Consider the following 12688-nt stretch of genomic DNA (forward strand, 5'->3'; position numbering starts at 1 on the left):
GCCGGAACCGCGCGCCGCTAGGTCTTGACCCGCAGCCCCGCTCCGGCGACCGCCCACGGCGGCGATCCGTCGGCCCGCCTCCCCGCGCGGCCCCGCTCGACCTAGATCTCGCGCGGGACGCATGAGGCGCCCCGGAATCGGCCAGATCTAGCCGCTTCTTCCGGGCCGCCCGGCCGGACCATGCAGCCCGGCGGGGGCCCCTCCGGCAGCTCGCCGGCGTCGTCGCCCCGGCCGGACCAGCAGCCGCCGACGCCGTCGCAGCAGCAGCAGCAGCAGGCGCAGCACCTAGGGTTTACCAGGAACCAGGTGAGTCTGGCGCTCTCCGCGGCATGGCGGCAGGGGGTTTGAATTTATCTCTGGTGGTGCTGGGTTTTTTTGTTTCCTTCCGCGGGACGGCGCGCCATTGGCGGGTAAACGTGCCCTTCCTGCGCGCGCGCGCGCGTGCGGTCGTTGGGATTCGTGGAAATAAATCTGATCTGACGCGGCGAAAAGGCGGCGCTTTTATTGGGAGGGGGCTGTGGCTGGCTTGCTGCCATCAACGGTAACGCTGGCTGGCTGGCTTGGCTTCCTCCTGCCCCTCCCAGTTGGAGTGTCTTGTCCTGTTCTTGTCCCATCCGTCCCAGTTCTTCCCTTTGGTGCCTGGTGTGGTGGGGTTCAATGCGTTTTTGGGATGGCAATTCCCTGTGTATATTTTGGATTTGTGATGGCAATTCAGTTTTGTGGATTGGTTGAGCCGAGGTTCTGTCGATTTGGGTCAGCTCTGTTCCTCTGTGTTTGTTTCTCAGCAATGTTTTTTCAGGGAACTTGTTTCTCAAGAATGTTTTGGGTTCTGGCTTCGTTATATTCGCCATGCACTTCTCCATGTCCTGGATCCCTCCTTAATTCTGACAGGGTCGCCTTCTGTTGTTGCAGGCAATGATGCATCACCATGAACAGCAGCAGCAGCAGCCATCGTACCAGCCGGGTGCACCACATGGTATGATGGGAGGGGGTGGCAGCGGCGGCGGCTTCCCTCAGTCCTCGGGCCCGATGCTGCCGTTCCAGGGCCAGAGGAACATGCCGCAACCCGGTGGACCGCAGGGCCTGGCTGCGGGCCAGCAGCACAGCCAGAGCACGATGCAGCAGCAGCAGCAGGCATACATGCAGTTTCTGATGCAGCAGCAGAAGTCCCATGGGATGCACCTCCAGCAGCAACAGCAGCAGCAGCAGCAGGCGAAGCTGAATATGGCAGGACCGTCTGCTGCGAGGGACCAGGATGCGGCTGCCAACCCAGCGAAGATGCAGGAGCTCATGGCCCTTCAGTCCCAGGCCCAGGCGCAGATGTTCAAGAGGCAGCAGTCTGAGAATCTTCAGCAGGCGGAGAAGCAGATGGAACATGGGCAGTCCGGCAGCGGCGAGCAAAGGAGCAGTGATATGAGGCCACCTATGCCACCACAAGGAGTCCCTGGGCAGCAAATGTCGTCAGCGGGCATGGTGAGGCCGATGCAGCCGATGCAAGGCCAGGCGGCAGCGGGCAGCATTGGTGGTATCCCCTTCCAAGCTATCCATGCCTGGGCAAAGGAGATGAACATTGACCTGTCTAATCCTGCAAATGCCAATCTCGTTTCTCAAATATTACCTGTTTGGCAGGCCAGGATGGCCGCCATGCAGAAGCAGCAGAGTGAGACGAGCATGGCTGCACAGCAGCAGCAGCAGCAGCAGCAGAATCAGCACATGCTTCCTAGGCAGGTGAGCAGTGATGCCCCAGTAAATGGGAATGTTCCTGGTCAGCCCCCATTGAAGCCCAGGCAGCCTCTCCCGCCTAGCTCTTCGGTTTCTGTTGGAGCAGAGACCAAGGTGATGAATCCAAGCAACTTGCAGATGCAGCAACAGTTCTCGGCGCATAACAGGGAAAGCCCAAATGAGAGGGCTGTGAGGCCGCCCATGACTATGGGAAACACTGGGCAAATGATGCAGATGACCCAAAGTTCTGGACCTGTGAATAAGATTTCTGAGCAGCCCAATCCAAAGAATACCATTACGACCTCAGAAGCGATGCAGATGCAGTATGCAGCAAGACAGATGCAGCAGGGTAACCGAGCTGCCACCCCTACAGCAACCCCTGCTGATACTGCAGGACCACAGGCCCCAACACAAGGTGCTCGGCCGCATTCGAGTTTCACTAAACATCAACTTCATGTACTTAAAGCTCAAATATTAGCTTTTCGGCGTTTGAAGGTACGAGAACACTAAATTTTGTCCGTGCCTTGTATTAATGCATTTTTTTCTGGCATGTTCCAATACACAATTTTCTTCAGTGGTTCAAGCTGATCAATCTCACACTGTTGCAATTCTTGTTTCTCTTTGGCTGCATCTCAGCGTGGTGATCGTACACTTCCACCAGAAGTTCTTGAATTAATCATGTCTCCTCCTCCGCCGCCGCCAGACTCAAAGCCGCAGCTGGTCGCTGGACCTCCAGTAACTCTTAATCGTGAGAATTCTGCTACAGTCGCCGCTGATGAACATGGAAGACCCATGGAGAGTGGTGATAAAGCTCCTGAGAAACCCACATTGTTGAAGGGCCCCTCTTTGCCGAAGGTGGAGGTTTCTCCTTCGGAAGACAAAACTGGTTCTGTTAGTGGTCCCATGCAAGTGATGAAAGTTTCACCCAAGGAGCCTCTTAGAATTGGGCCTGTTTCAGCACCTGAGCAAAATAACGCCGCCCCCGTTAAATCTGAGCAGGAACCAGATAAGGGTATCCAGAGAACACCTGTGAGAAGTGATAACAGTGGTGAAAGGGGAAAATCTGTACCGGCTGAAAGTGGTTCAGCAGATGCTGAGCAGGCAAAAAGAGCTGCCTCTACAAGTAGTGCACCATCTCCCAGGGATGTTCCCAGAAAGTATCATGGTCCATTATTTGATTTTCCGTCCTTCACTAGGAAACATGATTCCTTGCCCCCTGCAAATTACAATGTTAGTCTAGCACTTGGTTATGATGTGAAGGACTTATTGGCCAAGGAAGGCATGATAGTTCTTGGCAAGAAACGAGAGGATAGCTTGAAAAAGATTAGCGGCTTGCTTTCATTTAATCTAGAGAGGAAGAGAATCCGACCAGATCTTGTATTGAGGTTACAGATTGAAGAAAAAAAGCTGAAACTCCTAGAGCGCCAGGCTCGTATGAGGGATGAAGTTGAAGAGGTGCAACAGGAAATAATGGCAATGCCTGATAGGATATACAGGAAATTCGTCAAGCAATGTGAACGTCAACGCATTGAGCTTATAAGGCAAGTTCAGCAGATGCAAAAGGCCTCAAGAGAGAAGCAGCTGAAGTCTGTTTTCCAGTGGCGTAAGAAGCTTTTGGAAGCACATTGGGCTATACGTGATGCACGAATAACTCGTAACAGGGGGGTGGCCAAGTACCATGAAAGAATGTTAAGGGAATTTTCAAAGAAAAAAGATGATGATCGAAGCAAAAGAATGGAGGCACTAAAAAACAATGATGTGGAAAGATATCGTCAAATACTGTTGGAACAACAAACTAGTGTTCCTGGCGATGCAGCTCAAAGATACAACGTTTTATCTTCATTCTTATCCCAGACTGAAGAGTACCTTTATAAACTTGGAGGGAAAATTACTGCTGCCAAGAATCATCAGCAAGTAGAAGAGGCAGCAAATGCTGCAGCAGCAGCTGCACGGGCACAGGTATTGTTGCATTCTTTGCTTTGGAAATGAAATTAGCTTTTTTACCATATCTCTCTGGTTTCTTATTCTGGGTTGTGAAATTTTGTAGATAGTATCACATGCTTTTTTATCTGTTGTAAATCATTTGTGTTTAAGTGTGGAACCAAAAATTGAGCTGTCGTGGGATGCGAACCAGGGGTGGAATTGGGAGCACAATGCTACAATGGCATGGTAGTGGTAGAGAATGCTCATTACTCATGTACTCAGCGGCAATTTTTGGCCTTGGCATGCTGCCAACAATCAGAAGGAGCTTAATTTTCTTCCATGCTCTTTGCTCACAGCTGTCAGTTGGCCATTGGGCTAGTAGAAAGCTTGCCAACCAAGTAACCTAGAAGTCAGATAAGCAAGTTATACTGGATGAATCAGCAGTTTTAGTCCCTTGATGCAAAATTAATATTTCTGGAACCTGCAGTGCCATTCAAAAAGAAATGTTTAATGACCAGAAAACTGGAACTAACTGCAGGGCTATTCAACCTCTGAGGCAAATCAAATTAGAATACAGCCACAGAGATCTCATAGCCTTTATTTTACCTTTCATCAACCCGTGTCCTGTGTGTATCAATACTGGAATCTACTAGTTTTTTTTGGGTCAAGTGTACTCCTATGTATTGTACATCTGCCACATCTTTGTTCTGCACTGCTGCACTCTTGACTCTTTGAGTTTCTTCTGAGTCGTGAGTAGTCCTATAAATAATGAGGTCGCCAATTTAACAGGGTCTTTCTGAAGAAGAAGTGAAGGCTGCTGCACAATGTGCTGGTCAGGAGGTCATGATAAGGAACCAATTCTCGGAGATGAATGCACCAAAGGAGAACACTTCTGTTAACAAGTAAGTAATTAACTAAATGTGGTTCTATTGGAATGTTTTCTCTTAACTCACCATAGATAAAATTGATGTATGCTGCAGACCTCTGAATAAAGTCTATATGCATTTATTCTCTAGTTTGAAGCCAGTAGTTCTTATGGTTGATATTTGGGAAAAGGTCTGTGCAGACCACAGGCCTGCAAAATATTCTTTCAAGCCTTAACAAACTTTAACCTGTTTATAGGTACTATACTTTAGCTCATGCTGTGAGTGAAAGAGTTACAAAGCAGCCCTCACTTTTGCGATTAGGAACTTTGAGAGACTACCAACTGGTAGGTCATTTCCCTTTAACTTAACTATTCTTATCTAATAGTAATACTAATATACTTGGGACTTGTCTGTGTCATTTTCTTTACAATTTTTTTGCTGATTACCCAGGTGGGCCTTCAGTGGATGCTTTCGTTGTACAATAATAAATTGAACGGCATTTTGGCTGATGAGATGGGTCTTGGCAAGACTGTACAGGTGTGCCTTTCTTACTATGTTTCGCCTGGTGGAATTTCGTTATCTCACAATATTTCCTGTACCATCGGTTGCTCCACTCTTTCTTTCAGTGCATTGCTGCTACGATTGTGTTTTCACAGTTGCACCTTTTGCTTGAACAGGTTATGGCGTTGATTGCATACCTGATGGAGTTTAAAGGGAATTATGGACCACATCTCATTATAGTGCCAAATGCTGTCTTGGTGAACTGGAAGGTGCCATTTCTTCTTATGTTATACTTTGAGGAAATGTTATTTTTTGCCTATTTTGTGATATAGAAATCAGTTTAGAAACATAAGCTTCAACATCATTTCTGTTCTTTGTTCAGAGTGAACTGCTAAACTGGTTACCATCTGCATCTTGCATCTTTTATGTTGGTGCAAAGGATCAAAGGCAAAAGTTGTTCTCTCAGGTAAGTTGCTTCAGTGTTAGCTTTTCGTGTACTCATAAACCATACACTAATTTTGAAACAATCTGCTTACTGGTTAGTATCATCATTTCAGGCTTGTCTTCTTTTATATTTTTCTAGTTGCTCTGAAGCATTAATTCTGTTCGCTTTATTTTAATAAATGGTGAAAGTGACCTACAATAAATGAGTTACTTGCATTACAACTAACCCCCTTGCCAAACCGAACCCTGCCGACAAAAATACAATACTCCCAAGTTATCATGTTTCGTGTCTAAATTTCTAGTTAGAGTAAATAAAATTGTGTAGCACGTAGTGCTGTTTTAGTTTTCTACATTAGCGGAACAACACTTAAGGTGTTTTATAGGGGCGAATTTCCTCAATTAATAGGTAATGTAATCATTATATGCCTGTTTATTCCCGAACTGAACTTAATCCTTTATTTTTTTTTGTTACTTCACATAGATAAACTTATTTGGCAGCGAGTATATGTGAATTTATTTAACTAAATCCTTTAGTTTAGATGTAAGTTTTCCTTCTCTGAACCTTTTGTTTTCTCTGATATCATCTTGCAGGAAGTTATGGCTGTCAAATTTAATATTCTTGTAACAACATATGAATTTGTTATGTTTGATCGTTCCAAGCTTTCAAAAATTGATTGGAAGTACATTATAATTGATGAGGCCCAACGTATGAAAGATAGAGAGTCAGTATTGGCACGTGATCTTGATCGCTATAAATGCCAGCGCCGTCTCCTTCTCACTGGCACTCCTCTACAGGCAAGCGCAGTTACTGTTTATCGATAATTTTCAACTGATGGTGATATAGCGATACACTGTGATATTGAGGGATCCTCTGTTTTTTGTTTCTGTATTGTTCACATGAACATTCCTTATTTTAGAATGTTTTCGTTGTTATTTAATATGTTTTTGTTCAATTACAGAATGATCTCAAGGAGCTTTGGTCCCTCCTGAATTTGTTGCTACCCGAAGTCTTTGACAATCGCAAGGCATTTCAAGATTGGTTCTCAAAGCCTTTTCAGAGGGATGCTCCTACACCTAGTGAAGAAGATGATTGGTTAGAGACCGAGAAGAAAGTGATTATTATTCACAGGCTGCATCAAATTTTGGAACCTTTTATGCTACGTAGGCGCGTTGAAGATGTTGAAGGCTCACTTCCAAGGAAGGTACGGTCCTTTTGCCCTTTTCACTCAATGTTAACGGTAATACATGGAAGGTAACAGCTTACTTAATTTGGTCCTATAAGTTCGAAGCATTGTTAACTTGGCATGCCTTTCACAGGATTCTATTGTTTTGAGGTGCAAAATGTCTGCCGTTCAAGGTGCTATATATGATTGGATCAAATCCACTGGCACCATCAGGGTTGATCCTGAAGACGAGAAAATACGTATACAAAGGAATCCAATGTACCAGCCCAAGTCATATAAGAATCTCCAAAACAAATGCATGGAACTGAGGAAAGTTTGTAACCATCCTTTGCTGTCATATCCTTTTATGAACTACTATGGGAAGGATTTTATTATTAGATCTTGTGGGAAGTTGTGGAATCTTGATAGGATTCTCATTAAGCTTCATAGGTCTGGTCATCGTGTACTCCTCTTTAGCACTATGACCAAACTTCTTGACATCCTGGAGGACTATCTGCAATGGAGGCAACTTGCTTACAGGCGAATTGATGGAACAACTAGCTTGGAAGACCGTGAATCAGCAATTGTTGATTTCAATAGGCCGGGTTCTGAATGTTTTATATTCTTGCTTAGTATCCGCGCTGCTGGCAGAGGTCTGAATCTTCAGAGTGCAGACACTGTTGTAATTTATGACCCTGATCCAAACCCACAAAATGAAGAACAAGCAGTTGCCAGGGCCCATCGTATAGGGCAGACTAGGGAGGTAAAGGTTATTTACATGGAGGCTGTTGTTGATAATATCTCAAGTTATCAGAAAGAGGATGAATTAAGGAATGGAGGAAGTGGAGATTTGGAGGACGATCTTGCTGGAAAGGACAGATACATGGGTTCGATTGAAAGTCTCATCCGCAGCAATATCCAACAGTTCAAGATTGATATGGCAGATGAAGTCATTAATGCTGGTCGTTTTGATCAAAGAACGACCCATGAGGAAAGGCGCATGACTTTGGAGACCCTACTGCATGATGAAGAGAGGTATCAAGAAACTCTTCATGATGTTCCTTCTCTACAGGAAGTTAATCGGATGATTGCTCGGAATGAAGCTGAAGTTGAGCTCTTTGATCAGATGGATGAAGAATTTGATTGGACAGGAGATATGATGAAACATAATCAGGTTCCAAAGTGGCTCCGCGTTAGTTCTACAGAGCTTGACTGTGTCGTTGCAAGTGTAACCAAAAAGCCTTCCAGAAATGCGTCTGGCAGCAGTGCTCCTGACACTAAACTTGAGAAAAGAAGGGGTCGACCAACGGAGGCTGGTAAGTACTCCATCTACAGGGAGTATGATGATGATGAAGATGATGAGGAATCCGAGGAAGATGATGAAGAGAGGAATACATCACCTCCCCCCGAAGAAGGTGAAACAGGAGAATACGAAGATGACGAGGAAAATGATGATTCAGCACCAGATGATAACAAAGAAGATCAATCTGACCCGGAGGAAGAAGAGCCTATCAATGATGATGGATACGGTTTTCAACGTGGGACGGGGAGCGGAAAAGCTCATAAGTCTGAAGAAGCTGGTTCAACAGGATCTTCATCTGGAAGCCGGAGATTACCACCACCTGCCCCTTCGTCATCTTTGAAGAAGCTGCGGTCTTTATCTGCATTAGATGCCCGCCCAGGCACTTTTTCAAAAATAACTGTATGTCCAAGACCTGGCATTTATTTATCTCTTCTTTCTTTTTCTTTTCAATTTCTGCATGGGAAGTTAACGTATAAATCTTTCTTTTTACTGATGACTTACAGACAGATGACCTAGAGGAAGGAGAGATTGCATTATCAGGGGAGTCAAATATGGATCTACAGCAGTCAGGCAGCTGGAACCATGAACGAGATGACGGTGAGGATGAACAGGTGCTGCAACCTAAAATAAAACGCAAAAGGAGTATCCGTTCTCGTCCAAGACCTAGTGCTGAAAAACAGGAAGATAGATCTGGTGTAGATGGTGCTTTCCACCAACGCGGTGCTCGCCTTTTATTCTCTGGAGATGGTGATTATGATTCACAGCTGAAATCTGAGCAAGATGCCCATGCTTTAGCGGGTCCTACTTCCAGGCAGCAAGATGCAGTTCATCCGATAGTGAAACAAAAGCGTAACATGCCATCTAGAAAGGCCCCTCCTGCTTCTAGGGCTGGTAAATCCAGCCACTTGTCTGGGTCTGCCAAGGTCACTGATTCTAAGATGTCTGACAGTATGCAAAGAAAGGTTAGCATGAACCTTCATTTCTTTGTATGTTTAAGATGGTTTACTCTGTTAAAACTCCTTAGCACCTTTTCTTTAAAAGGATCTTGGACAAAAAGGTTAATGTCTTTGGGGAATACTCATATTTAGTGCATCTTAGCAAACATGGCTTTGGGGCACCACCTTGGTAGGCGATGCTAGATAAACTGTTGCCTGGGTTAGCAAGATGACATGCCTTTGGGTTCCCGTTGCACTTCTGCAGCAAAAATGTTCTATTTTGTGACCCGCACGTTTGTTAATATTTAGATAATACTGTATGTACATAAATTAAGAAATAAACATCAATTTTGTATTCTGTATGTACAGAATTTATCACCGGAGCTTAATGACTGTCGTATGGAACTTCTGATCGCTTCTGTTTGATGCTTGATTTTGCTCACGTCCTTTGGCCATTTAGAAATCAGCTCATAATTGTTGGGTTATAATTTGTCTAATCTTTAATCACTGCAGTGCAAGAATGTAATAAGCAAGCTTTGGAGGAGGATTGACAAGGAGGGCCACCAAATCATACCCAACATAGCTTCTTGGTGGCGAAGGAATGAAAATCCCTCATCCAAAGGTGTGGCTGGCAACACCCTTGACCTACAGAAAATTGAACTTCGGGTTGATGGATTCGAGTATGGCGGTGTAGCTGAGTTCATAGCGGACATGCAGCAAATGTTGAAAAGTGTGGTTCAACATTTCAGTTACAGACATGAGGTAATAAACAGCTATATTATGTTAATCTTATCAGCACTATGTTACTTTGTTTGTGAGATGTGCCCCAAGAGTAAAAAATAGTCTGAATCACACCCTCCATGTCATTTTTGAGAATATCCTCCTCCTTTTAGTTCCTAAGGGCTAGTTATTACTTATGATGTGGCTACACACCTATGGATGTAGAGGTTTTGTATGTGGTTATAATCAATTTACTCAGACCAACATGTAAAATAACCATTGGAGGATGCACGAGTTAAGAGGAACCTTTTGGAAGTTCGAATTCGTTCCTCTTTGCCACAGTAACATAGTTTTAAAGAGGTTGCAGGTGCTAATGTCCTCTATTGAGATTTGGATCAAATGTATAGTGAACATATATGTGATCTGTGTAGCATAACTGTGCTACACCCCAGCGACCTGAAGCAATCAAGTAGTAGCGACCTTAACAGAATCTTAATTTGTTCCATCCAAATGCAGGTTCGAGTAGAAGCAGAGACTCTCCATAACTTATTTTTCAACATCATGAAGATCGCATTCCCAGACTCTGACTTCCAAGAGGTCAAGGACTCAATGTCGTTTGCAAATCCAGGAGGAGGGGTGAACAGCAGCGCTGCCCTATCAGCAAAGCACTCAGGTCCAGGTCATAAGCAGCGCCGTTCTACCGCCACCGATGCTGAGCAGCATGGTTCCGGCAGTGGCAAGCATAGCCAGCACACCTCGGTCGGCGAGGCTCCTAGCCGGGTCAAACCTGAGAGGCATTCTGGACCTGGTAGCAGGGATCCGAACCTTGGCACAGCGGGGCTGTTGCCACACCCCGGCGATCTGTTCATCGTCAAGAAGAAGCGACAGGAGCGGATGAGGGGCAGCATTGGGTCTCCATCCAGCTCAGGCCGAGGACCACTCTCCCCACCAAGCAACCCTGGGCGCATGGGCCCGTCGCCCTCCCCCAGAGGCGCGAGGACGCCCTTCCAGAGGGACCCCCACCCGTCACAGCAGGGCATGCCTGGATGGGGTGCACACTCCGACCGCGGAGGGAGCTCGTCGCCTGGCATCGGAGACATCCACTGGGCCAAGCCTGCAAAGAGACAGCGGACTGACAGCGGCAAGAGGCGGCCGAGCCAAATGTGATGTACATTCTCCAGCATCCCCTGACTGGTCCTACCTACCTGTGTTGTGTAAGAGGAAAAATGTGGGGTAGGTGTTTCTTCCTTGTATGTTGGGTATTTATTTGTTTACTGTAAAGAGGAACTCTTCCTAGACTTGTTATGTGGTAGCTAGTGCAGCTAGAGAAATGCATTCTCATGTCAAAAGGAACAGTGAAATGAAATAGTTGGCTTTAATAATTAGTTAGTGGGTGGATCAATTATCCCTTGTTTATGTTACCATGAGCAATTTGGTTAATAGAAACTAATTAACTCCTGGAGCTTACGTGCTGATTTGTCTTGATCCTATCTAGTATTATTCTGCCTGAAAGTGAAAATTCTGTTGAAAGCAGAGGATGATGAAAGACTTGGCAGCTGATGAGTTTGTTGTGAACACTGAAGATGGATGCGGCATTTGCGTTTGTAATTTGTATGTCTGGTCATGCATGCATAATCTATTGTTCATATGTAGCTGAAATGTTTATATATTTAATATATGTATATTCCACCCAAATTATTTCTTTACTAGTTGGACTCAGATAGTTATATAGAGTACACACATATATTACAATCCATATTAAGCCTGTGCATGGTTCTATGCCCATGCCCCTCCTCTACTTATTATCAGTAGCCATGGCCCTGAACCATGCATGGAGCAAAGGTGATGACGGCCGGGCCGGCATGATCAGATCCTGAAGGCCTTCTCGACGCTCTCCCTTCGAGCGCCGACGGTCTTGTAGACGCGCATGAAGTCGCGAAACGTTATGCTCCGGTACCTCGCCGGGCTGCCCTCGCCGACGAGCTCCTTGGCGGGCTCCACCATGCAATCCATTGTCGGCATGATGAACGCCGCCACCGAGGTCCTGGCCACCACCGCGTTGGGCACGGCCCGGTGCTCCACGCTCCGGAGCAGCCCGTTGGTGGCGATCTCAAGCTGGTGGCCGAAGTTGATGACGAGGGCGCCGGGCACCGGCTCGACGTCGATCCACCCGCCGCCGTAGGAGACCTGGAGCCCGCACACGTAGCCGGGCTGGAGGAGCACGGTGATGAGGTTCCGGTCGCAGTGCGGCGGCAGGCCGAGGGTGAGGCCGGGGTCCGGGCACGGCGGGTAGTGGTTGGCGTTGAGGATGACCTCGCCGCCGCTGAGGTCGCCCTCGAAGTAGTCGGGACGAAGCCCGATCCCCTCGCAGAGGAGCCGGAGCAGCTCCATGCCGACGCTGCGTGCCGGGACGATGAAGCCCTCCAGGGCGGGCCGGAGCGCCGCGGGCTTCTCCGGCCACCCGGGCTTGGTGCGCTCCACGGGGTGGCAGGCCAGCCGGAGGCAGTCGCGCCAGTAGCTCTCGCCGGCGCCGGACTCGTACATGGTGCTGGAGAAGAGCCGGTTGGTCTGCTCCGTGTCCTCCGAGTAGAACGCCGCCTTGTCCGCCGCCGGGAGCCGGAAGAAGTCGACGCAGGCGGCCTCCAGCTCCCGCGTCGTCCGCTCCGGCACGCCGTGGTTGATCACCTGGAAGAAGCCGAACTCCTTCCCCGCGCGGAGCACGGCGCCGCGGACCTCGTCTCGGCTGCCGGAGAGGTCGATCACCGGCAGCGACACCGGCGCCGCGGCCAAGGCCGGTGGTCGCAGCTCCGGCGGCAGGTGGAACCGCTCCGGTACCGTCTCGTGCGACGCCGTCGCCGAGGACAGCAGCTTCTCCATTGCCACGAACCGTACTCCACAAGCTAGCTCCGAGGAGATCAATGGCTGGGGCTAGCGCAATAAATAAGCTTCTGAGCTGCAGCTGCACCATGGCGGCACGGCAAGCAACGCCTCACTACACTGAGCTAGTGAGCGTGAGCTGAGCCGCGCCTGGGTTCTCCATGGCGGGAAGCAACGTCTCACTCACAGCGTCGACCGCATGTTGGCGCCAAATTGGCAGCCGTTTCCGCCATT

At 47.6% G+C, this 12688-nt stretch overlaps 2 protein-coding genes across 2 annotated transcripts; one reads left to right on the top strand and one right to left on the bottom strand.

Moving 5' to 3' along the window:
• Positions 1 to 270: 270 nt before the first annotated feature.
• On the top strand, positions 271 to 11035 carry LOC124691585 (ATP-dependent helicase BRM-like; the record flags this gene model as incomplete). Its single annotated transcript, XM_047224875.1, is given in 14 exon segments — positions 271 to 306; positions 913 to 2217; positions 2359 to 3681; positions 4435 to 4547; positions 4768 to 4855; positions 4962 to 5048; positions 5189 to 5281; positions 5395 to 5478; positions 6048 to 6251; positions 6416 to 6658; positions 6774 to 8321; positions 8426 to 8884; positions 9371 to 9619; positions 10094 to 11035. Coding segments are annotated over 14 exon segments (6483 nt in total), but the record flags the coding sequence as incomplete, so codon positions are not given.
• Positions 11036 to 11443: 408 nt separating this feature from the next.
• LOC124686248 (2'-deoxymugineic-acid 2'-dioxygenase-like) lies at positions 11444 to 12454 on the bottom strand. Its single transcript, XM_047220228.1, has one exon. It carries the CDS (start codon positions 12452 to 12454, stop codon positions 11444 to 11446), a length of 1011 nt encoding a protein of 336 aa, XP_047076184.1.
• Between the last annotated feature and the right edge of the window lie 234 nt (positions 12455 to 12688).

Source organism: Lolium rigidum, chromosome 2, assembly GCF_022539505.1.
Source record: "Lolium rigidum isolate FL_2022 chromosome 2, APGP_CSIRO_Lrig_0.1, whole genome shotgun sequence".
Classification (NCBI taxonomy): domain Eukaryota; kingdom Viridiplantae; phylum Streptophyta; class Magnoliopsida; order Poales; family Poaceae; genus Lolium; species Lolium rigidum.